Below are 26,609 nucleotides of genomic sequence, written 5' to 3'. Positions count from 1 at the left end.
CTTGCAACGCCAGAAGCACTGCCCTCTGCTCTAGAACGTTTATATGCAGATGGGCCTCCAGTTCGGACCAAGTGCTTTGGACAGTCTGTCCCTGACATAGCCCCCCCACCCCATCAGGGAGGCATCCGTGGTCACCGTGGCCTTGGGTTGCTGGGGGAAGAAGGGGCGAGACCATTGTGACAGATTGTCATCCACCAATTTAAATCCTGTTTGCACCTGTGAGTTACTTGGATCATGGTTGAAAGAGGATGATGAAAAGGATACCATTGGGTAAGCAGTAGCCATTGTAGAAGCCTCATGTGAAACCTAGCCAGGGGAACAATGGTGATGGAGGCTGCCATGGAACCCAACAGCTGTAGAACAGAGTGAGCAGTGAACTTCTCCCTTGAAAGGATTGGAATCAGTTGTTGCTTTATCCTTAGAATTCTGTGCTCTAAAATAGCAGCTCTGCAGTTCTTTGTGTCCAAGATAACCTCTATGAATTCTGTCGACTGAGATGGGGTGAGATTGGATTTTTGCCAGTTTATGGTTATGCCTAGCCTTTGAGCAGCAAGGAGAGAGTATGCCAGGGCTTCTTCCAGTAGATGTCTGGTGGGGGTGGAAACGAGCCAGTCGTCTAGGCATGGAAACACCTGGAATCCTTGAAGTCGCAAGTGAGCTGTGACAACTGCCATGCACTTTGTGAACACACTGGGGGTTGTAGAGAGTCCGAAGGGCAGTACTCTGAACTGGTAGTGACTGGCTCCCGCACGGAAGTGCAGAAATCTTCTTGATGGCCTGTCCACATTTATGAAGATCTATCGAGCACATCCAATTATCTTTTTCCAAAAGCGGAAGGAGAGACTGTATTGTGACCATCCAGAATTTTTGTACTCTCACAAACTTGTTCAATACACTGAGATCCAAAATTGGTCTCCAGTCCCCGGTTTTCTTTGGCACCAAAAATAGTCTTGAGTAGAATCCAGATCCTGTCTGGTCTGGAGGGACTATTTGGATGACTCTTTTTCTTAGCATCTTTTCTATCTCTAATGCTGCTGCTTCTTTTTGACTGGGTGGAACGTCAGGAAGGTTTTTTGAAGGGACGGGACAAAGATTGAAAGGGATATGATTAACCTCTGGTTATAATCCTTTGTACCCAAGAATCGGTGGTTATGGTTAGCCAGGCAGAAGGGTACAAGGAGAAACATCCACCAACCACCTCCAGAGGAAAGGAGTTGGGCCGCTCTTCAGGAGCGCTGGTAGGACTGACCAGGGAAAGAATCCCTGGAACCCTGGTTACGCGGACCCCCTCTGCTCCGAAAGGAGCATCTTCCCTGAGAGTTTCCCCCTCTGCCTCTAGGGGAGAACTCGGCCTGTGTGTCACGGAAAGGACCCCGAGATTGATTGAACCAGATCTTCCCACTCTTTTGGTTTCGAGAGAGTACGTTGAGGGGAAGAATAACTGACACCAATGGCAGAAAGGGTCTTACCGTCCTGTTCACATCTGTCCGGTGTGCTTTTAACTTTGGGTCCAAACAATGAGGAGGGCTCAATGGGAGCATTAAGAAAGGAAGCCTTAAAGGGTTCCACGAAATTGCACAAGCGCATCCATGCATGTTGTCTTAAGACCGCAGCTGAACCCGCTGCTCTAGCTGCTCCTTCTGATGCGTGAGATATCAGTCGCATAGAGGAGTTAGATATTGACTCAATGGTAGACAGCTGAGAGGCCACTTTGTCACAGACCTCATCAGACACGGCACCAGCCAAGGTTTCAGAGAGCTCAGAAACCAGATCCCTTTGAAGCCTGGTAAAGTGTACCATATAATTCAGGGACCTGATAGTAAAGGTCGCTGAAGCAAAGGTGTGCTTCCCTATCCTGTCCAGGGCCTGGGACTCTTTGTTGGGCGGATGGAGAGTCTGGCTTTCTTCTTCTGCCAGATCCTTTTTTGTTGCGGCCGCCACCACCAAAGCATCCAGAGGAAGACCTTTGGACCAATGGGGATCCAAAGCAGGAGGGGACAAAATCTTATTTGGCCTCCGAGGAATAGCTTTGACAGTATCAGGAGCCTTCCACGCACGCTGCACGATAAGCCAGACAAGTTAATCGGCAGGTGGAGTAACCCAGGAGGTAGGGGGCCGGACGCGAAGGGCCTGCAGGAACACAGATTCCTCAGAGGTCGGCTTAGAGGACTGCCAGTCACCTCTCTGTTTCAGGATTTCGAGGATATCACCAAAGGATACCTCAGAGGGTGATCTGGGGGATCCTTCCCCCTCATTGAAATCTGTGTCTTCAGTGAGGGACTCCTCTGTGGAGTCCATGTGCTTCCTCTTACACAAACTTTTCCAGTGGAACTCCTCAGCGGAAGAAGCTGGAGAAGACAGCGGAAAAGGGGATTCCTGTGGGAATATGTCCTGAGGCCCTTGCACCCGGTGTCCGCTAGGTGCGACTTGTGAAACCAGTATACCAGAGGAGGGCGGAAGTATAGAAAGTCCAGTATCACCAGCTGCAGCCAAAGCCTTCTCCCCATCAGCTGGAAGGCTGGTCCACCTGAAGAGGAGTGCATGTCTAGGACAGGGGTCACCCCTCCCCTAAGTGGCTCAGCCTGCCAACCCGGAGTCACTGGATGGCTGTGGAGCAGCAAACTATGTGTGTCACAACTGACATCCTGGGTCGTATCAAAACTTTCCTGCCACGAAGGCAAGTGCGGTTCCTTAGTGAGATCCATAAAGGGGACCGCAGAAGGGGAAGACTGTGCTATATCCATGGACTTCAAAGGCAATGAAGGAGGAGAATAAGAAGGGGTCTTTGAAGATGGGTGATCACCTCTCCCAAGGAAGGATAGTTCCTGAGGGGTGGGATACCTCTGGCCAAGAGCACCTGATCCACAAGACACAACATATCATGTTCGGAAAGGCTTCTAGTGGACCTCACGGAAACTGAGGGAGAAACAGGCCTGTCCACAGAAGAGGCAAACTCTGTGCCCATCTCACCCATCCACACAGAGGACAACAGTGCCGAGAGAGACTGGACTATGAGTGTCTGCACCGAAGAAGTCATCGGTGCCGAGGTCATGGTCTGCACCACCACAGGGATCGGTGCCGAAGTGGTTGTTGATACCGAAGCCGGAACAGACAAAACTGGAGTCAACAATAAAGGTGTCAGTTCTGAGGAAGATCTCGGAGCCGACGTGGTCAAAGACTGTGCCGACTGAACGGTCGGTGCCAATACAGTGGTAATAGTCTGAACCGAGGAGCCCCTCGGTGCCGATATAGTGAAGGCTGCAGGAGAAGACGGAGCCAAGATCACTAATGGAGCCGAAGGTCTAGGCACCGAAAGCACTGGGGCTGACTGAGTGAGCTCCGGAGCCAAAATTTTAACCTTTTTAGGTTTTGGTTGGCGGGAGTCCCCAGCCGGGGACGAAGGCAAAAATTTAGCCTTGGTAGGAACATCCAAGATTTTCTTATGGGCTCTAGGAGGGGTTGAGGCCTCCGACCCAGAAATAGCCTCTGAAAAGGGAGATTTAAGAAGTCCCTTCAGTAACAGCTTGTTTTTCCTTTCCATCAAGGTTCTATTCGAAAAGTTCTCACAAATAGTACAGGGTGGGGTCAACAGACAAGTCGGACGCCCTCAAACAATATACGCACAAAGAGTGTGCATCAGAAGTAGGTAGTTTGTGTCCACAATCAGAGCACCGCTTAAACCCCGGACTACCTTTATCTGCCATGACAGCAAATTAATCAATAGAAAAAGGTACCAGCAATGGTACAAAGGAATACCCAAAGGTATGAGAAAAAAAGGGAAAGGATTACCAACGATGGTAGAGGGAATACCTCGCGGTAAAGAAAAGAGCAGAAAAACCTGAAGAAAATATGTACGCTAGATGTGATAGGGTAAGAGACAAAGGAATACAGACTTTCCTGACTGAAAAGTAATCTGAAAAACTATGAAACAGATAACTGTACTTAGCTCAAGAGAAGTAGCTTGACATGACCGAATGGCAATGCGGCAAACGAAATCTGAGGTAACAAGGAGAGGGGGATTGTGGGTAAGAGTTTAGCTCGAGAGTTTGAAGCTGATGCGAGCTTGGAAAATGTCCAGCTCGGTTCCAAGGTCGGAACCAATACCCATGCGTAAGGAATGAATGAGGATTAACAATATCAAATATGATGTTTCAATTTGGTGATAGCAGTGGAAGGTACACATTAGGTAGTAAAACAATCTCAAACCAGTTCGAATAACAGCCTACCAACACTAAGTAATGCTGATTGTTCCACTCAAATATATCAGTGGCTACTGTTGACCAATGTAGTTCAGGAACTTGACTTAGATGAAGTGGTTCTTTTTGCAAATGCGGTTTAGTACTACTGCATACTGAAGAAGAAAGTACTTTATCAATGTCTTTTACTAGAGAGGCCAAAATACTAGTTCTCTCGCCCTTCTTTTGGAAGATTCGAAACCTGGGTGACCACAATGCAAAATCTGGGTATATTCATGTTGTAAGGAAGCAGGAACAGTTCTAGGATCTTTGAAAATAATGCCATCTTCCATCAACATCTCATCTTTGTAAGGAAAATAAGTTTGCACTTCAGGTGGTACACTAGATTGTTGCGACGGCCATCCAACATTAACGTAGTGGTTGAGCTTTTGCAAAACTGGATCAGAATTTGTATGATCTCTCAGCTCAAAATCCCGTGGTGGAAAAATTATGCACTTCCATGACAAAGTCAAAATTCTCTGCATGAACATGTTCCGCTGTATTTCTGGGTGATCTGGATAAGGTATCAGCCAGATAAAGTTGTTTGCCTTTTGTATAGACCACTTTGAAGTTGTACTTTTGCAATTTGAGCATCATTGTAATCCAGCTGGAGCTAAATGCATAGCTTCTTTAGAATAGTAACAAGAGGTTGGTGATCAGTTTCAATCTGAATAGCTCGAACATAGATATAAGCGTGAAACTTTGAACATGCAAATACTATTGCCAAACGTACTTTCTCAATTGAAGCATGCTGCATTTCATTTTGGGTAAGAGTTCTAGAGCCACAGGCTACTGGTCTGACTTCCTGAAGAATAACTGCGCCAAGACCAAATTTTGAAGCATCACAAGAAAGGGTTACTGGTTTAGTGACATCATAGTATCTTAGGTAGGTGGGGCAGCAATTTTCTGCTTAAGGTCTTCAAATGCTTTCTGGTGCTGTTCCAACCAAGACCATGTAACATTTTCTGTGCGTCAGCTCTCTCAAAGGTGCTGTCAACTCACTGAAGTCTGGTATAAACTTGACTAAACAGTTGACCATACCAAGACAACATTGTAGAGCCTGAATATTATCTGGTGCTGGCATCTCAAGAATGGCTGCTTGCTTGGACACGGCTGGTCGCAAGCCAGTGCTAGTGAATAAATGACCTACATATGAAACTTCTGGTAGTCTGAATTTGACTTCAGAGGATTGAGCTTTAAGTTCATTTCACATGCTCGGTCTAGAACTCTCAAGGTTACTGCCATGCTCTGTTTCACCACTGCCTCCAACCAATTAATCATCCATTATTATAGCACAAGGATAACCTGAAAAAATTTGCTCCACTGCACTCTTCACTTGCAGATCTTATTCCATATGGCATCCTGAGGAATCTATATCTGCCAAATAGGATACTGAAAGTAGTCAGTTATAAGGATTTGCGATCAAGCATCACTTGCCAAAATGAACTTTTTGCATCCAAGACAGAAAAAACAGTGGCATTCAACATTAGGGCTGCGACTTCTTTGACTGTATGCATTGGATGATACTGTCTTTCGGCTTTTCCTGGTTAGGGGTCGCCACAGCAGAACTTTGGTCCGCTAATGATTGGCAGTGAATTTTTTACGGTGTCGAGTTGCCAGCCCGGCACCCAACCTTCAAAGGCACACCCACACATGCATGCACCTACCTACATGTCTTTAAATTCACTTGACCGTGGGAAGGACATGCAGACTCCGCACAGAAGGTGCTCCAGCCGAGAATCAAACCGGAGAACCTCTTGCTGTGAGGTGACAATGCTAACAGCTGCACCACCACGGCCATAGATGCTGTCTCTTTAATGCTTTGTTCAAATCTCTTGGGTCAATATATATTCTGATTTCGTCTGAGCCTTTTTTTGTGGGCTGCTACTATGGGTGACACCCATTCAGTTGGTTCTGTAACTGGACAAATAACACTTTGCTGCACCACTTTATCCATCTGAGCTTTGACTTTATTCTGCATAGCTATTGGAACTTTTCTTGCTGGTCTGACCACTGGACTGAACTCTGGGTCTAACTTCATGGAATACACAACTGGAAGTTTGCCCAACTTATCATTGAAAACATCAGCATACGCTGAGAAAATAGCTTCAGTAGAACTGGAACTAGGATATGTGCTTATATGATGAACCTCTTTGGTAAAAGAAAGCAAATTCATTCGCAAACTGTCTCAAGAGACCCAATAATGACTGCACAGGTCTTTGGACTACATAGAATAAGCTGAAACTGTTCCTAGCCAAATAACATGAAAGCACTACTGAGCCTTCGGTTTGAATTTCTTCACCTCCATAAGCAACAAGTTTTGCACAACTAGCCACACGGAGTTGTTCGTTAGTTCTCACCTTAGTAAATGTGTCTGCAGACATAAATCGCCACTAATTCCAAGGACAACCACAAAGCATTCTATAGCTATGTCAAGAATCTCGATGGCAACACCCAGATCTGCTCTGAGTTACAGCACAAAGGCAGGAAAATTACAGAACCAACTGATATTGCCAACATCCTGGCAGATCGGTTCAGTGCTAACTTTACCCCCCTCTCACCCCCTAAAGGGCCCATATCTATACAGGAAGAATGCAGAGTCCCTGTAATCACAACTACGCAGGTAAAAGCTGCACTCTCTAAAGCCAAAAACACAGCATCCATAGGACCGGACAACATCCCAGGCTGCGTTTTACACGGACTTCAGAACAAACTGGCTCCCCACTTAAGCACCTGATAGACTCAGACTCAAGAAGACTGAATGCTGTAATTAAATCAAAAAGTGCTTCAACAAAGTATTAATTTAACGGTATGCACACACAACAAAGTATTAGTTTAAGGGTGTGCACACTTATGCAACCAGTGTATTGTATTTTTTTTTTTACTTTATCTTTTTTCCCCTAACAGATGCTTGCTTTTCAATTGAATTATACAGGTTATAGGTCACAGTAAAGGTGGGAAAAGTTTTGAAATTATTTATTGTGGTCTAATTTTTTTATATCACATTTTTTATATCACAAAAACCTGGCATTTTAACAGGGGTGTGTAAACTTTTTATGTCCACTGTATGTGTATGTGTATATATATATATATATATATATATATATATATATATATATATATATATATACATATACATACACACACACATACACACAACATACACTACACACACGTATAATATATATGTGTGTATATGTACGTGTGTATATATATATATATATATATATATATATATATATATATATATATATATATATATATAGACTCACTTTAGAACACTGAAAGCCCATAACACTGACCTTCAAAACATTGAGACCAAAATCTTGAAAATTCAGAACACTGAACACTCAAAACACTGAATTCTGATATCATGACAGCAGAAATGATGGCAACCAGAAAAAAGTTTTTCCCAAGATGCAAACTTCAATGCAGCTGAACAAGCCAATTTGAAAATAGGATTGGCATGCTTACCAATACGGAGGTTCAAATCCTACAGAGGAGAGAAGTCCTTCAAAGGTGGGCAGAGATGCAGTATTCCTTTAAGTGCTTTGACCAGCCAGTGCTGGGCCACAATCTCACCTCTGCAACAAAGTCATGGTTAGCAGAAATAGCCGGTGTAGACTTCATGTTCATAGAACATTTGTGATCCAGCTCATATGCGCACACGAGATGCATCAAAATATTCATTATGTTTTACTTTCACATAAAAACTATTTGCTCATTAATAATAGCTGAAAACAGGTGTAAGAGCAAAGCAAGGCTGTAACAATTCAAAACCATCCAGGAACAACGTGATTCTAAAACCTGCTTTTAGAATCACGTTGTTCCTGGATGGCTTTGAATTGTTACAGCCTTGCTTTGCTCTTACACCTGTTTTCAGCTATTATTTTAACTTTTGGATTGTGTGTGGTGTTTAGAGCATTTGTTCCCTGGGAGATAACGTTTTTTGTATTTGCTCATTAAACTGTTATATATCTACTACTAATAATGTCTATCATACTTACCAAAGACTCTGGCTGATTTTTGCTTGCCTACTGAAAATTATCTGATAAATTCAACCCACTACTGCACACCATTGTATTTCAAGTTCTTAATTTCTCCTACTTGCACAGAAGTGCTCATCATGCAGTATTACATTTGGTCTCGTATCTCTTTTGTTCCTGCTTTGAAATTTCAACTGTGCAATGTGATTGCCTTAGCACCCACCATAAATGTACTCATTTTGAGTTACAGCTTCTGAAAACAACCTTTAGTTCAAAAGAAGCATATATGTCAATATTTATGCATTTATACAGAGATGCACATATTTCAAATAGATACAAAGGTAAAAAATTCATAGTATATACAAGACTTCCCAGGGATAAAGACTTAAAAAAAAAATCAAAGAAGAGGGGAAGTGCTACTATTAAAATGCAGACAGGAAATGACAAGCTTAAGAAATCGGGACAACAAAATCTAAACAAAGTTGAAGCAAAGCATTACATAATGTGTAAAGGCAGACACTAAACTTACTGAGAAAGAGATTACAAGAATGGCCATCATAAAGTAGGCCTTGCTCATCTTACCTGCTTTTTGACTGCAGAAGGCTCTGTAGGTACATGAAGCTTACCAACAAACGCTTTATGTCTTTAGCCCTGAAGTGAAATAAAATATGATTTAGTAACCCCCAGAACAGCAAATACATAGAAAGATAAGCAGCTGATGATGCTCATATCCAAGTCATAAAAACACCTATCATACAAGTTGCTACAAGGAGGGGTAACAGTATTTCACTTGCTTCAAATGGTTATGTTTTAAAACCAAATACACTTTCAAAGCCTCTGAAGGTCTCAAGAGTTGATTCACACTGCTCTGACATTCTCCGTGCAATAAATTTAAAACCCTCAAGAATATTTTTCATGGTTTTCATGATGGCACTGTCATTTTAAAGAGGTTAACATGGTTTAAGTGCTCCATTTTCCACAAACCTTTTCACTAATGTTCACTGCTTTTCAACAGACACTTAGAAACATGCATAATACAAATTAAAATATCAAGCCATACCCTAGGTTCATAGGTTCATAGATTGAAGCAACCCCTTGCATTCACTAACTTCCAAGAAGTGAGGCCTGCAAGTAGGAATTAATTAACCTGCAGGCACATCTGAGGCAAAGGTGTCTTAAAATGCCTATCCCTTGAAGCTGCATCCTTACAAATTGTTCTTCATAAGAGATTCTTCTAGTAGCCCAAGCTAGTTAACGATACTGAAAAAACATCTTTTTTTCTATATTTTTTTTGTTTTAGTCCCTGCGGAATATCAAGCATCCACCTTACTAGGCTCAAACCCATTCACTCATTAGTGGTAGGAATTATTCCCAAATCCATTAGGGCAAAAGTCATCTGGGGAGGGAGCAACATTCAAACATGTTACCTAGGGGCGGAGCCCAGTGGATTCATAATGTCATGTCACACTAAGAAGGTAAGCCTAGTCCCCTGTACCCCTCAGCATGCTGGAGTGACTGAGCAAGAACATTCCTACAAAGTAAAATAAAGAATGAAGAAAACACAGAAAATATCAATGCACAAAGATATATATAAATATACACTTGCCCAGTTTAAAGTAAATGCAGACATCAACTCCAAAGTGAAGGACCGTCCAGAGACAGCAGGGTGATGGACCCAGTGCCCACACACAGATCAACTGATATGCAAAGTACATGCCTGTTACATTTATCAGGGATCTTTCTGAGTCAATCTACTACTATAAGAATTGAAAGCAGTGTAAAAACTCACTAGGAAGCATAAGCCAGAATATGGTCTCCTGAAGTACTAACACTGCCCAACTCATTAAATGAAAATCTAATGACAGTTCTAGGCAAAGGCGTGAACCAACAACAGAGTGGCTACTGTAGATATGCCTAAGAGGTCATGTCAAAGCACATACTAGAAGTAACCATGTGTCTCATGGAGTGGCCTTTGACAGCAGCACTTTCTACCGGGTGGTAAATGATGTAGGAAGCAATCCACTTAAAGAGTTTGCTTAGCAAAGGCTATCCCCACATCATCAAAGAGGCAAAAAGAATGCTCATCTTCCTGAAATCAAGCAGTATCTTCACAAATAACTTGATCAGACAGTAAGGCGTGACTTATTCTCTCCTATAATTTCTGCATTACAAACCGGGAGATTAATGGACTGTTTCAAAAAGCCGTAACGTGACTTTCAAAAGGAAATATGGGTTAGTCATGAGGGACAGGTTTATAGATTAGTACTAGGCTAACTGTCCTTGTGGGCCATTTTAAGCCTAGCCAATTGCCTCACGTGAGAATCAAACCCTGCATCCTGTGTCTATAAGGTAAACGCACAAACCATTATGCCAACCTCCCAGTCCCCCTGAATCTTCAAAATACTGTAAGCAAGTTTCACAATCATGAAATTCAAATCTCAAGGAAACAAGCAAGTCTTCATAGAAGTAAGAAGATGCAGAACCCCCCTTGAAGAACTGCTTGAAAAGTCGAGGCTGAGCCCCAAGGCTGTTCTCCACGAGTGAGCAGAAGCTGCTGACACAGGCATAATAGCAGAGAACCAAACTGTGCAGATGCCTAAAATAAAATCAAATGGACTACCAAGGATGGAAATGGAAGGTCATAGGACACCTCTTCACTCACATGAAGCATTCAAAGGGGGAAGTTCCAGGGTGATGCTTGACAACTGCTGCTGTTTTTGTTTTGCCCTTAACCCAATAAGCCAATTATTTAACAGATTAGGGGCATGGTTACAATTTGGCTCAGTGACAACAACCTTGTTAAAAGACTTCTCATCTACTTTTTTTATGGAAGACTTAAAACTGCATAGCTCAGCAAATTAGAAGTTGAAAGCACAACTGCAAGTGGTTAAAACTTTCTTAGATGATACAAGAATGCTATTTGGTCTTGGCAAATGTACAGATGCAATATTTAAAGCAGGAAAGTTGCAGTACCAAGAAAATAATCTGGGACAGGAATGAGATATAAATGAACTTAAGTAGGAGGAGTATATAATTTAGGAATCCATGAAGGATCAGCGATAAAAACATGAACAAATGTGAATAAAACTCAGTAAGGAATATTTCAGAAGAGTAAAACTAATATAGAAAACAGCCTTGACATCTACGAATTAAGTCCAAGCTGTAAACTAATTTGCTCTTTGTGTTTGATCCAATAACTTTTGAGGCCAGTCAGCTGGACAGCAAAACTAAAAGAAGAAACAAAGCTTTACACTTAATCAAATGACTGTACATCAAGGTCATATATTCCTCACTCTGGAGGAGGTATGAGCAGTCACAAAATGGACTACATGCATAGGATCTGCTGTCATGGGACTGCATACATATCTGCTGACCTCATCAAATCCAAACATAGTGCAAGTTTTAAAATATGGGGACAGGAAGTTTAAGATGACCTCTCTCCTTAGTTTAGCAGAACCATTTAGGTGTCAAGTGGGAGTAGAAATCTAATCACAAGTAAGTAAATGAATGCGCCAAAAAACAAAAAAAGGAGAGAGAAGGATCAGATGAGAAGGAAAGAAATGTGGAAAAGGCATATTGTGAAAAGTAGAGAGATATCCTGAACAACCTCATGTTGATCAGAACTTGTTGCAGGAATGGTTAAGGAGAGGAGAACTGAAACGAAAAGATAAAAGGTTAATAATGGTAGTTCCAGATATAGTACTACGTACACATTGATTTACAAAGTCCATTAAAATGAGGAACAAACGTGGGTTCTGTATTAAAAAAAAAAAAAAAAAAAAACAGTTGCACATCTTGTTGTTGGGACAATAATGTGACAAGCCTGTTATAGTGGGGATTGTGCAAACACTACAATATAGAAGCAACTGAGAGGCACTGGAAACATGAACCACAAAGCATTATAGAGAATAATTAAGTGTACGCCACAAAGGATTACTTATTACCAACAGTTCAAAAATAGATAAGAGAAAACCAGATGTAGTTGTCCATGTGGAAAAAAAAAAAAGATGCACGCACTCGAAACTCTCCTTAGCATGGAGAACATCGAACTGAAAATAGCTTCTGCTGCTTACTTTAAACTAGCCTGAACTGTTTTTTTACTGATTACTGCATTTATTTTAAAAATTGCACTTAAAGTTACATTTAGTCGAATTTAGTCGAAAGTTTGTTTGTTTTAATTGAACTGTGGAGGCTGCCCACTAGTGTGCTAGCCTGTGTAACTAATTTATCACTGTCTCTGCATTTTCTGTGTATTTCTGCAAAAAAAACAAAAAAACAAAAAAAATAATCCTTGTTTTCCCACCTTTTTCGACTAGTTTAGACCAGTATACAGGCATTGCTGTATTCTGGGCTGTGGTGTAGTTCCTGTGTTGTCCATTACCTTACTTGGATAAAAGGAAGTTTCTTTGCTCACCAGTGGGAGTGGGGAGCCTTGAGCAGCCTACCTATCCTTGGGGGAAGTGACCTCAGCACAAGAAGCTGTTAGTAATTGGTTGTTTGGGACCATTCCTAGCTCTTTTGTAGTTCACTGCTTAAAATCCGCCTTTGCACGGCTTTGCGCGGTCGTGCGCATAGCGCAGCGCCAGTTAAACAAGGTTAAACTTTTTATGGCTCCGCCAAGTCTGCTTTTCAATTTTTCCCTTAGAACTGTTTTATTTGCAATCTAAACAGCCTATACTCTATCTGAAAAGCTCAGCACTTGCTCCTAAAGCATTTTGTATACAGGTAAAGCACTCTTAAACAAACGAAAAGTACTTCATTCACCTAAATTCTGTTGAGTACCCATTTCCCTATAGGTCCTTTCTGACTCAGTTACACAGCAATCTTTTTCACTATTTCTAGCATGTCGAAGGGTCAGTTGCTAGCGTCCTCTCCTGTTCAGCTGGTGAATCTAGAATCTTGAGGCAATGTTACAATTGCCTCATGTACACAGACAACCCTCTCCTCCTCCCAACAAATACAAATATATGCGAGAGATGCAACTATATAGCCAAACTGGAGGCTGAGCTCTCTCAATTCAGTACTGGCAAGACCAGTCAGGAGGAGAAGGTAACCACGCACACCACAAACCCAGTCTCACATAGAACTATCACAACTGCAAACCAAACACAAACACACAAAACATACTGGAGGCTGATTAAAATCTACCAAAACAACAGAGGCCTCCAAAGCAGACACCCAAGCAACCACCACCTCAAGACATAGCAAATGCAACACATAGTTCACAAAGTCAGTGTGCTAAACAGTCACAGCCCTTAAGGCCAAACAACATGCCAGACACACTTGTAATAGGTGACTCCATAGTCATGCACACTGACGTCCCGCTCACCAGACTGAACAAGAAGAGGGTCACAGTAAGCTGCCTGTCGGGAGCTAGAATCTGCCACATAACACAAGCACTCAGGTCACTCCACAGCAAGTACAAATATGACTCAGTCATTGTACATGCAGGTGTGAACGACCTGAGACGCACTCCCCTGACTACATGAAAAGAGACATAGAGGAGCTCTCTGATTATGTAGCCCAGGCCGGTATGACCCTGACCCTGAGCAGCATCTTACCCTCACCAAGAATGATGCCACAGTACAAAGACAAAATGATCAGTTTTAACAATTGGCTTAATTACTGGTGTCATTCTAAGGGGATCCAGTGTCTGTCTGCTTGGGATGACATGCTTGACAAGCCACGCTGCTCAAGGGATGGCTTGCACCTGTCACCCCTGGGCTTCCGGATATTGGCCAAGGCTCTTGCCACCCCATAGTGCCTTTTTAGGCAAGGCTCAAATGACAAACATACCTCCCTAGAAAACACAAGTGGAAAAAACTAAGGGTAATGCTGCTCAATGCTAGAAGTCTAAACCTCAAGATGCACGCCTCAAGCCCTCCTCAGTATGGAGAACATCGATGTCTGTGCAGTGACTGAAACCTGGTTCAAGGCTCCTGAGAGCACCCCAGCACTATCAGGTTTTACCTCATATCATGCTTTCCGCCCCAAAACTTGGACAGAACCACAAAAGAAGGGGAGTATCCATTTTCATCAAAGATACCCACACCTCCAGGTTAGTGGCAACGCAAGCATCGGAGACTATCCAGGTGCAACTAACCATAGGCAAAACTGCCTTACAGTTTGTAGCATGCTACAGACCACCCTCTCAAACTCAGGAACCCCACACAGCCTTCCTGAAGACAGTGGAAAGTATGAATGTCTCTCCAAATACCATCATTTTGGGAGACTTCAACTACCCAAACATAGACTGGGAACATTACTCAAGCCCCAACACTCTAGCCCAAAGGTTCTTAGAATTCATAAACTCAAATGCAATGGAACAACTAGTCACCATTCCCACAAGAGGAGACAATATACTAGACCTGATCATCACAAACATGGGGACAAAATGCTCCACACCGGAAGTACATCCCTCTTTGGTAAGATCAGACCATAAATTAATCTCACTGGAAATCCACATCCCACCCCCACCCCCTGCCCAAAAGACCACAGTGAAGAACTTCTCATATGCAAACTTCACACTTCTTAAGACTGAAGTGGTATCTTTCAAGGCCCCTGGGCCAGTGGAAACCACAACCCACACTGCTGATTCCTTTGCAAATGCCTTCTATGGGCACCTTCAAGAATGCATGGATCATGCAATCCCAAATAAAACCAAGACCCATTCCCCCAAAGGCAGGCGACTGGTCTGGTGGAACCCAGCCATAAACAAACTTTACAACAGAAGGAGGAAGCTACTACATGACAGAGCAAAATCCCTAAAGGAAAGGCATCTCTGATCAGTACTAGCAAAAACTACGATCACTCATAAAATCATCCAAGGCCAACTTTGAGAGAAAAATCAAATGACACAAAAGACAATCACAAGGCCTTCTTTAGCTATGTTAGAAACCTGGGTGGAAACTCCCAGATATGCTCAGAGTTAGTCCAAAATGACACAAAATACACTGAACCCACTGACATTGCCAACATTCTGGCAGACAGGTTCAGTGCAAATTTCTCCTCCCTCCCCAAAAGGAGAAATAACTATCCCAGCAGAGTGTAGCCTCCCTAACATCTCAGATGCCCAGGTGAGAGCCGCCTCTCTAAAGCTAAAAACACAGCATCAATGGGACGGATGGTGTCCTGGGCTGTGTGCTACATGAACTCAAGAGGAACTAAACCCACACATAAGGCTGCTGTTTAATCTTAGCCTTACCACAGGATCGTGCCCAAAGAGTGGCGTCGGCAACAGTGGTCCCACTTCACAAAGGCGGTGCTTCTACGGACCCTGGAAATTACCGCCCCATAAGCCTGACGAGCCTGGTCTGTAAAGCTATGGAGAGGATCATTATGGAACTCATAAACAAAGACATTGGGGACCTACAGACATTGGATCCTACCCAATTTGGCTTTGTCAAGGGCAGATCCTGCCTTCTGAACTTGGTCAACTTTTTGAAACAGTCACTAAGGCCATTGATGAGGGTAAGGCAGTTCACACAGCCTACCTTGACCTTGCAAAAGCCTTTGACACAATACCCCACTCGGGCATCATAGACAAACTCACCAGCTTAAATGTAAACCCATATGTCACAAGATGGGTTGCAAACTGGCTCAAGGACAGAACCCACAGGGTCAGAGTTGCTGGAGTTATGTCAGACTCTAAGCCAGTCACAAGCGGTGTCCCACAGGGCTCAGTCCTGGGACCCCTCTTGTTCGGCATTTATTTTTCCGAGGTACAGGCAAACATAGGAGGATTGTGGCTGACAAAGTTCGCAGATGACTGCAAACTGGGCGCCATAATTGATACTCCAGCAGACACAAACATCCTTCAGAGAGGCCTCATAGAAATGGATAATTGGTGCCAGAGCCATGACCTTAAGCTAAACGCCAAAAAATGTATAGTCATACCATTTGGGAAAAACAAGGTACCGACAAATTACCACTTAGGCGGTAATCCATTAAGTACGGAAGAGGTAATCAGGGACCTAGGGACCCAGGTTGACAGTAATCTCTCATTTGACACTCACATTGCCAAAGTGGTTAGGAACACCTTCTATATTGCCCACCTTATCATGAAGGGTTTCACATCTAGATCAAGAGAGGTCATTGTGCCCCTGTACTCTTCTCTTATCAGGCCAATGATTGAGTACAATGCCCCATTTGGGATGTATCTCACCCGACACCTGCAGCAGTTGGAAAGACCCCAAAAGTTCCTCACCAAGAGGATTAAGGGTCTTAAACATATGTCATATGCTGCCCGACTGAAAAAACTCCAGCTCTATTCAGTCGCATACCGCCTACTCAGAGGTGATCTGTGCCTGACGTACAAGGCCATGTCCAATCCTGAATTAATGGACATGCTCCACCTCAGAAAATCCAAATCCATCAGAGCCACGAGAACAAGTGACTTAAACCTCAACACAGAAATAAATAGAACGTGCTGGAGGGCCAGATTCATAACCCAGAGGCTCCCTATACTCTGGAACAGAATCCCAGTCCAGGTTAGGCAGAGCCCCTCACTGACTCTATTCAAGAGAAATCTCGACGAGTGGATGGGAGATCGTAGGTTTACCCCGGGGGTCATCTCTTTGTCACTACTAGACAGAGGCATAGCAAACTAAACCCTGAAAGGGCGTAGTATTCTCATCCTAAGGGGTGGTGTAAGCCACTTACACTCTGGCTAGGCTTATAAATGCCCTAGGGCAGATAGCCTAGTACGAACCTATGAATCTGTGCAGTAACAGAAACCTGGTTCAGGGCTCCCGAGAGCACCCCAGCACTACCAGGTTACACCTCATACCATGCTTTTCGGCCCCAAATCTTGGACTGAACCACAAAAGGAGGGGGAGTATCGATATTCATCAAAGATACCCACACCTCCAGGTTGGTGGCAAAGCACGAAGCATCAGAGACTATCCATGTGCAACTAACAGTGGGTAAAACTGCCTTCCAGTTTATAGCCTGCTACAGACCACCCTCCCAAACCCAGGAACCCCACTCGGCCTTTCTGAGAACAATGGAAAATATGAAGGTCTCTCCAAACACCATTACATTGGGCGACTTCAACTACCCAAACATAGACTGGGAGCATTACTCTAGCTCTAACACCCTAGCCCAAAGGTTCCTAGAATTTATAAACTCAAATGCTATGGAACAACTTGTTACCACTCCCACAAGAGGGGAAAACATACTGGACCTGATCATCACCAACATGGGGACTCTATGCTCCAGACCAGAAGTGTATCCCTCAATGGTAAGATCAGACCATAAACTAATCTCACTGGATATTCACATCCCGACCCCACCCCTGCCCAGAAAACCACAGTGAAAAACTTCTCTAAAGCAAATTTCACACTCCTCAAAACCGAGGTGGAATCCTTCAAAGCCCGGCCTGTGGAAAATACGCCCAGACCAGAATCCTTTATAAGCATTCTATGAACACCTTCAGGAATGCATGGATCATGATCCCAAATAAAACCAAGACCCAATCCTCCAAAGGCAGACATCCTGTCTGGTGGACCCCAGCCATAAACAAACTATACAATAGAAGGAGGAAGCTACTAAATGATAGAGCAAAATCCCAAAAAGGGAAGGCATCACTGATCAGTATTAGCAAAAAACTACGGGCACTCATAAAATTGTCTAAGGCCAGCTTCGAGAGAAAAATTGCAAAGGACACCAAGGATAATCACAAGGCTTTCTTTAGTTATGTTAGGAACCTGGGTGGGAATTCCCAGATATGCTCAGAATTAGTCCAAAATGACAAAAAATACACTGAACCCACAGACATTGCCAACATCCTAGCTGACAGGTTTAGTGCAAATCCCCCCCCCCACCAAAAGGGCAAATATCTATCCCAGCAGAGTGCTGCCCCCCCTGACATCTCAGATGCTCAGGTAAGAGCCTCTCCAAAGCAAAAACACAGCATCAATGGGACCAGACGGTGTCCCGGCTGCGCCTACATGAACTCCAAGAAGAGCTAAACCCAAACATAAAACTACTGTTTAATCTCAGCCTTACTACAGGATATGTGCCCAAAGAGTGGCGTACAGCAACAGTGGTCCCTCTCCATAAAGGTGGTGCCTCAACGGATCCTGGAAACTATCGCCCCATAAGCCTGACTAGCTTGGTCTGCAAAGCTATGGAAAGGATCATCATGGACCTCATAAATAAAGATATGGGGGACCTACAGACACTGGATCCTACCCAGTTCGGCTTTGTTAAGGGCAGATCCTGCCTCTTAAACCTGGTTGATTTCTTTGAAACAGTCACCAAGGCCATTGGCGAGGGGAAGGTGGTCCACACAGCCTACCTGGACCTCACAAAAGCCTTCCATACAATACCCCACTCGGGCATTATAGATAAGCTCACCAGCTTAAATATAAACCCCTTTGTCACTAGATGGATTGCAAACTGGCTCAAGGACAGAACCCACAAGGTTAGAATTGCTGGAGCCATGTCAGACTCCAAACCAGTTACAAGTGGTGTCCCACAAGGCTCAGTCCTGGGACCTCTCTTGTTCGGTATATATTTCTGAGGTACAGGCCAACACGGAAGGACTGTGGCTGACCAAGTTCGCAGATGACTGCAAACTGGGCGCCATAATCTACTCTCCAGCCGACACAATCATCCTCCAAAAGGGCCTCATAGAAACAGACAACTGGTGCCAGAGCCATGGCCTCAAGCTAAATGCCAAAAAGTGTATAGTCATCCCCTTTGGCAAAAACAAAGTGCCCACAAATTACCACATAGGTGGTAATCCATTAAGTACAGAAGTAGTAATTAGGGACCTGGGGACCCAAGTTGATAGCAATCACTCATTTGACAACCACGTGGCCAAAGTGGTTAGAAAAACATTTTATATAGCCCACCTAATCATGAAGGGATTCACATCTAGATCGGGGAGGTCATTGTGCCTCTACTCATCCCTCATCAGGCCCATAATTGAGTACAATGCCCCTTTTGGGATGTACCTTACCAGACACCTGCAGCAACTGGAAAGACCCCAAAAGTACCTCACCAAGAGGATCAAAGGGCTCAAACAGATGCCATGTGCTGCCCGGTTAAAGAAACTCCAGCTCTACTCAGTGGCATACCGCCTGTTCAGAGGCGATCTGTGCCTGACGTATAAAGCCATGTCCAACCCGGAATTAATGGACATGCTGCACCTCAGAAAATCCAAATCCCATCGAGCTACGCGCTCGAGAGACTTGAACCTCAGCACTGAAATAATTTGGACATGCTGGAGGGAGAGATTCATAACCCAGAGGCTCCCTTCACTCTGGAATAAAATCCCAGTCCAGGTTAGGCAGAGTCCCTCATTGACTCTCTTCAAGAGGAATCTTGATGAGTGGATGGGAGATCGTAGGTTTACCCCGGGTATCACTTCTGTGTCACTGTTAGACAGAGGCACAGTATACTAACCTTGAAAAAAGGCATAGCAAAATAAATTTAAAATGGGTGGCGAAAGCCAAACACATTCTGGCTAGGCTTATAAATGCCCTAGGGCAGATAGCCTAGTATGAACCTATGAACCTAAAAAGGCAACACTGATCACAAACTGTTACATCTAGTGATCACAGTTGTCTTATGTATAGAAAAAGTACAGTTGTGTACACTTACCATAAATGTAGATATTCAAGTGTATTCACTGTTGCAGGCATTACATTTCGGTTATCTGCTTGCAGGTAGCCCTCAGTCAGCCTGATTATCAAAGTCTTCGGTCCTGTGTCGGTTGCCGTTTCATCTTCCGTGACGTCAGGTAGTCAGGGCTATAAAGCATGCAGCCTACACCACTACATCAGTTTTTCTTGCCCCAGATTTCAGGTGCCCCCAAAATGAGAAGCAATTATATACAAGGTTACACCTCCAACAAGAAACAAATGCACCAGAAAGCTTTAAGTGTAGTAAACAAGAAGAGAGATAAAGTCAATAGAAGTCAGTGGACTGGAGGGTGGATAACCAGGACTGCAACAGTGAATACACTTGAACATCTACATTTATGGTAAGTGTACACAACTGTACTATGTTTGTTGTGTTTCACTGTGGCAGTCATTACATTTGGGTAGATTCCCAAAGCTATGGAAGGGAGGAGGATATTGGAGAGCAATAGGACCAGCTATTAGGCCCTGCAAGACTGCAGTGGCAAAACCAGCTCTGGATTTAGAAAAAATTGGGAAGTGGTAATACTTGGTGCTTGGTGAAAGTATGTACAGAACTCCAGGTAGCAGCTTCTAGGATGTCCCTGGTAGGGACACCTCTGAGAAAGTCTGCAGAAGTAGATGCAGCCCTGGTGGAATGGTGGTTATCCCCTGTGGGGTAAGTTTTCCATGGTGCTTATAGCAGAAATGAATGCAATGGCCTATCCACTTAGAAAATGTTTTCTTTGAAATGGCCTTCCCCTCTGCTCCTGCAGCAAATGCAACTAGCAGCTGTTCAAATTTCCTGAGGCGCTTCGTCCTAATTAAAATCTAAGTTGTCTGTACACGTCCTAGGAGTGCAGTATTTGTTCCCCTTTGTTCTGTGTATTAGAAAAGAAGGTTGGCAAATGAATGGACTGATTAAAGGCCACAATGGATACCACCTTGGGCATAAAGGAAGGTTTGGTCCTGAGGGACATCCGATCCGCATGAAAGATGATGAAAGGCTCCACTGCCATGAGGGCCTGTAATTCAGATACCCTTCTAGCTGAAGTGATGGCTAGGAGGAAGGCTGTTTTCCAAGAAAGGAATTTCAACTCTGCAGTTGCAGCTGGCTCAAAGGGAGGTAGAGTGAGCTTTTCCAATACAAAGTTAAGGTCCCAGGCTGGAGTAGGGGCTCTCCTGGGTGGTCTTAAGTTTTTGGCCCCTCTGAGGAATTGCTTCAGCAGTGGATGAGAGAAGAAGGGTGGCTCCGCAGAACAATGTGTTGAAATGGCTGAGGCATGGATTTTAATGGAAGAGAAGGAAAGACCCTTGTGAAGCATCTCAGTTAAGTATTGAAGAATATGTGGTAAACTGGGCACTGTTGTGCCCATCCCCTGAGTTTGGCTCCAGGAACATAATCTTTTCCACTTTTCAGCATAGGATTTTCTAGCACTAGGTTCTCCTAGCCTTAAGAATGACATCCATCACTTGCTAACTGAGGGATGGTAATGAAGAGCTCAGGTAATTAGCCAGACAGCAAGGTTCAGGGTTTGAAGCTGGGGTTGCAGAATCTGGCCCTCCTGCTGAGACAGCAGGGAAGGGGTCTGAGGCAAGTGGCATGATTCCAGCAGAGAGACACTGCGCGAGAGGGTACCAGTGTTGGCGTGGCCAGTCTGGTGCAATGAGAATTTTCCTTGGTTTGTCCTGTTTGATCTTTAGTAAAACTTTGGAGAGGAGAGGAGAGGCAGAGGGGGAAAGGCATAAACTGAAAGGTTTTTCCAGGTGAAGGACAGGGGATCCACTTTCCAAGCTTGTCTGTGGGGAGTCCTTGTGCAGAATTTGTCCAACTGGTAGTTCTGAGGGGAGGCAAACAGGTCTATCTCTGGGCTCCCTCATTTGTTTCTCAAAATGTTGAATATCTTTGGTACCAGTTTCCACTCGTGTGGGTCCATGCGATTTCTGCTTAGGTCGTCTGCCAGTGTATTCAGCTTGCCTGGCAGTAATTGAGCTTGTAGGTGCACTTGGTAGCTCAAGGCTGTGTTACACAGAGCCATGGCTAGTCTGCAGAGAGGGTACGAGTGGGTTCCCCCCCTGCTTGTTTATGTACCACATGACAGTGGTGTTGTCCATCCTTACCAATAATTGTCCTGGAAGAATGTGGTTCTTGAAGACTGTCAGAGCATTCTGTACAGCTAACATTTCTTTTTGATTGATATGCAGGTGCATTTGACTCTGGCTCCATTCGCCATGAATGCACTGCCCTGCCAAGTGAGCCCCCCATGCATAGTCTGATGCGTCTGTTAGGGTTTGGGTGGCAGGGGATAGAGTGAATGGCAGTCCCTTGTTGTGGTGGCAGGCCTCTGCCCACCAAAGGAACTCTGTCTTTATACAAGGAATGATAGGAATCACTGATTCTAGTTCCTGAGAATGATGACACCATAGGCTTTTTAGATACCATTGTAGTTTCCTCATATGGAGTCTTGCATATGGAATTAGTAGAATGCAAGAGGCCATGAACTCCAGGGCTTGCAGTATTTTCCTTGCAGATAGCTGGGTCTTTGTGGCCAGTAGTTTGAAGTAGGCTGTCAAATAAACTTGTTTATCTGGTGTGAGGTAGGCCATCTGGGAAGTTGTATTCAAGCTTGCTCCCAGGAATACAATTTGTTGGCAGGTTACTAGGTGTGATTTCTTTTCATTTATGGTGTACCCCAGTGAAGTTAGTAGTTTCTTTACAAATGCTAGATGATTTAATAGTATGTCCTGGCTTTCTGCCTGAATTAGACAATCGTCCAGGTATGGATATATTTGAATATTTTTTTGCCTGCAAAATGCAATGACTGGAGCTAGGCATTTTGTGAACACCCTGAGTATAGTAGATAAGCCAAAGGGCAGTGCAGAGAACTGATAGTGCATGTAGCCTGCTCAGAAGCGTTGGTATTTTCTGCAAAATTCCTTTATTGGGATGTGCAGGTAAGCTTCCTTTAAATCCAATGTTGCCAACCAGGCATTTTTGCCTAGCATGGGAAGCAGCTGATGAAGAGTTAACATTTTGAATTTTGGGATTACCAAAAAAGTGTTTAGGATAGACAGATCAAGATAAGACATCAGGAAATGTCTTTTCTGGGTACCAGGAAATGTCTTTTCTGGGTACCAGGAAAAGTCTTGAGTAAAAACCTTGCCACCATTCCTCTTTTGGGGCAGGCTGAATAGCCTTGATACTTAGAAGAGAGAGAACCCGCTTTTGAGCCTCTGCCCACTGATTTGGGGGTAGGTCCGGCCAACTGTTTGGTGTTGGTAAGGAGTGCAAGTGGAATCTGTATCCTTGGGAAACTATATTTAAAACCCATTTGTCTTGAGTAATGAGTTCCCAGTTTTTTGCATGCAGGGCGATCCTTCCCCCTAATCAGTTGAGCAGGGCTTGGAAGGTTTAAGGTTAAGTCATTGTAACAGTTTACCATAAGGGGGTGTCTTACTACTTCCAGCTTTGGAAGTGGGAGCCCCCCCCCCCACTGCTTAGGCCTGTGAGTACATTGAGACTGAAGCCTGGGTGGTCTGCTGGTCCTGGCTTTGGACTGAGAAGGCTTGGAAGAGACAGGAAAGGACCAATTCTTAGAAGGCCAGTGCCTACTAAATCTGGGAGGCTGTACTTGTAGGACATCTTTAACAGTTTGCATAGATTTAGCTTTTCCCTCCATCTTTTTAAGAACTTCTGCTTTGTTGCCAAACAGACTGTCTTGGTTTAAGGGAGCATCCAGTAATTTAGCTTTAACATGATCTGGCAAAATTTGCTCCTTAAGCCAAGCATACCTTCTAAATACAGACCCAGTGACAGCAGCCCTGCAAGATGCCTCTAATGAATCAAAACCACATTGCAAAGTATGTTTACCAACTTGTTCAGCAGAATGCATTAAATCCTGTAATTCTTTATTTTCAGCACAGTCAAGAATCAACATCATTTTCTGTTTAAGAAATCCAATAACATGCTGCTGATACTTTAACATATGAAACTAGCAGTTTAAGGCACTAATGGCCAAAGTAGCAGAAGTGTATACCTTCTTACCCCATCTGTCCATGACCCTGGAATCTCTATCAGAGGGGGTAGGGTTTTTGGCAGTAGTAGCCTTAATGCCTTTGGGTCCTTGTGAAGTTGTCTCTGGATCCGCAGTAGGATTCTTACAGAGGAACTTGTGAGAGTCAGGGACACTAATACTGGTCAGGTTTTCTGGGAGCCGGAGGTAAAGTGTCTGGGGCCAGGCTAGATTCCAAGAAGTCATCATCTACAATGTCCACTACAGGAGGGATAGCTAAAGGCCTGTGCTGAGGTAGGAGTAAAAATTCCCTAAGCCTCTTTTTGGAGTCAGGGTAATTTTGGCCTTCCCAGCGGAAATGCTCCCTAAGAGTATGCAAAGTTTCACCAAAAGAGAAATCTTCTGGAGGGGAAGCGGAGGGAATGGAGTCCTCTGCATCAGAATCCTCATGGGTAGATAAGGGCAAGTCCTGGTCATCAGAAGAAACAGAAACTTCAGAATCCTTATCAGAAGGATCAGAAGGAAAATCAGTTCTAGGTCTCAAAGGGAGAAGGGTGGCTTCCCCTGATTAGAGTAATAATGTCTTCAGCCATTATTTGTTTTTTAGGCATAGGAGCCTGACCATGTGATCTGGGTGTCGGTTTTCTAGGCGTGGATCCAGTTTTAGTCCTTGAACAAGAAGATGGCATTGGTTTAATATGCAAGTCAGTAGGCCTGAATACACCCTCAGAAGCCGGTGCCTGTACAGCGGCTCCGGACCCATCCAAGGTAGAGACATCTGCAGGGTTCCATAGTCTAAGAAGCATCTCGTGCCATACCAGACTACGAATGGGTCTCAGTAGAGGCCTCCGAATCTGAAGTAGTGGGTATCAGGGGCTGCGAAAGCGCCTCACTGAGTACCGGCAACCTGGCGACTAGTTTAACAGAAGCATCATCAGCAGCTTTGGACCTATGTGGTCTGTCTGTTATTGCGTTTTTTCAGAATGTCGGTAGTCGGGTGGCTTACCGAAGCCATTTCTGGATAATTGAACAGAGTACCAAAATAGTTAGATGCAAAAATGAACAGACGGCGAATAGTTCGAGGATTGAATAAGGCATAAAACTGACAGCGAGGGACGTCGTGGTCTGGGCCAAAGCAAGGAATGCACTACGAATGAAAATCTTTATGAGGTATTTGCTTTCCACAAGTAATACAATTATTAACTTTTACAGACATCGGTTTAGAGCACGAAAAAGGATCCCCAATGGGGTACTTAGCTTTGTTGAAGACTTCAGATCTGAAACTCGAAAATGAAAATTTCAGGAGTCGGCTGACAGCACTTGCGAATTGCTTCTGCTTCGGGCACTGCACAGCAAGAAAGACTGATGTAATGGCGTCAGCTGCATGCTTTATATCCCTGACTACCTGACGTCATGGAAGATGAGACAGCAACTGATGCAGGACCCAAAACTTTGATAATCAGGCCGACTGAGGGCTACCTGCAAGCAGACAACTCAAATGTAATGATGGCAACAGGTGAAACATGAAGAACATCAGAGTCATAAAATATCAGGATATGCAAGCGGAAATGGGAGCAATGTGAAAGAAAAATACCCACACAGTTCCAATAGTAGTAGGAATAATGGATCTAATAAAGAATTTGCATTATTACTGAAGATTTGCTACCAAAACATGCAACTCCATATGAATCATGGAAGGAGGCAATTCTGGGCACAGTGTGTGTGCTTGAAACAGCACTCCTGGCTAAAAATTCTAAATGTACTCTGAATTGGGGATAGGGTCCATTCCTTTTGCTGTACTACAAACCCAAAAGACTTTGGGAAATTAAAAAGGGAGAACTATTTCATTTGCACAATTATGACTGATCGGCAGAAGGCTTCTAATTAACTTCAGTCACATCCCATACACTATAGAGGGATCTGCCGTGACCTAATCTAAAATTTAGGTTACCCATGCTGAAGCATGTTGCAGCCTGTGTTCTCACTTACACCAACTGCTGCCTGTTGAACTAAGGTTGTTGGGGAGGACATTTGCTATTCATTTATCGTAATTTCAAACTATTTTTCACTGAACTGTTTGCCACTGTAGCTTTAAATTTTCAATTTCTCTCTGCAAAGAATGCTTAGAACTCTTGAGATTAATTGCTTGCACCTGCAGACAGCTACTCTCCATGAAACAGTTATCAATAACACTAATGCATGAAAGAATTTTTGTAAATTTCACTGAAAACAGAAAGTACAGAATTCCCCTGACAACCTGCCTTTAGCTGCAGACTGTATCTTGGTGAAAACATTTGCGACTGGAAAAAAATAAAAGCCAATATCTGCAGATGCAAGATGCTTAGCATTTTTTATTGCTGTCTTATTCTTCAAGACTACTTGCTTATAAAACAAAAAATATTTATAGCTTAAGCCAAGGACATTAATCTATATATACACTCTTGTAAAAACAAGGAAAATCATCTTAATTCTACTTATAATATAATTAGTACACGTTTATGCCCCACCCCACACGATCAGTATTATATTAACAACTTGCTTCTCTCCAGCTTTTCTTGTCTTACTATAAAATCTATATTTCTTCCACCTAAAAATGGTACTAGTTTACTTTGAGATCTTTAACACACAGCAGTAACTGAAAAGGCATTTCCCTGCATTTAACATACACTGTACACTATACAAAATTGCTTTACATTACAAAATGCAGTTTATATAATGACGTGTTTATACAATTACCAATAAGGACAA

General features: G+C 43.6%; 1 protein-coding gene across 1 annotated transcript in view; it reads right to left on the bottom strand.

The window, feature by feature from the left end:
• The window catches only part of SMG5 (SMG5 nonsense mediated mRNA decay factor), a 2,571,376-nt gene that overhangs the window by 1,532,707 nt on the left and 1,012,060 nt on the right, over window positions 1-26,609 (bottom strand). Inside the window, exon 9 of the mRNA XM_044079814.1 lies at window positions 8,804-8,872. Coding sequence (XP_043935749.1) covers window positions 8,804-8,872 — 69 coding nt within the window. The remainder of the gene's footprint in view (window positions 1-8,803; window positions 8,873-26,609) is intronic.

Source organism: Protopterus annectens, chromosome 8.part0 (assembly GCF_019279795.1).
Source record: "Protopterus annectens isolate FY-2018-M chromosome 8.part0, PAN1.0, whole genome shotgun sequence".
Classification (NCBI taxonomy): domain Eukaryota; kingdom Metazoa; phylum Chordata; order Ceratodontiformes; family Protopteridae; genus Protopterus; species Protopterus annectens.
The sequence above is the reverse complement of the archived record's forward strand: the minus strand, read 5'-3'. Positions and strand labels throughout refer to the sequence as shown.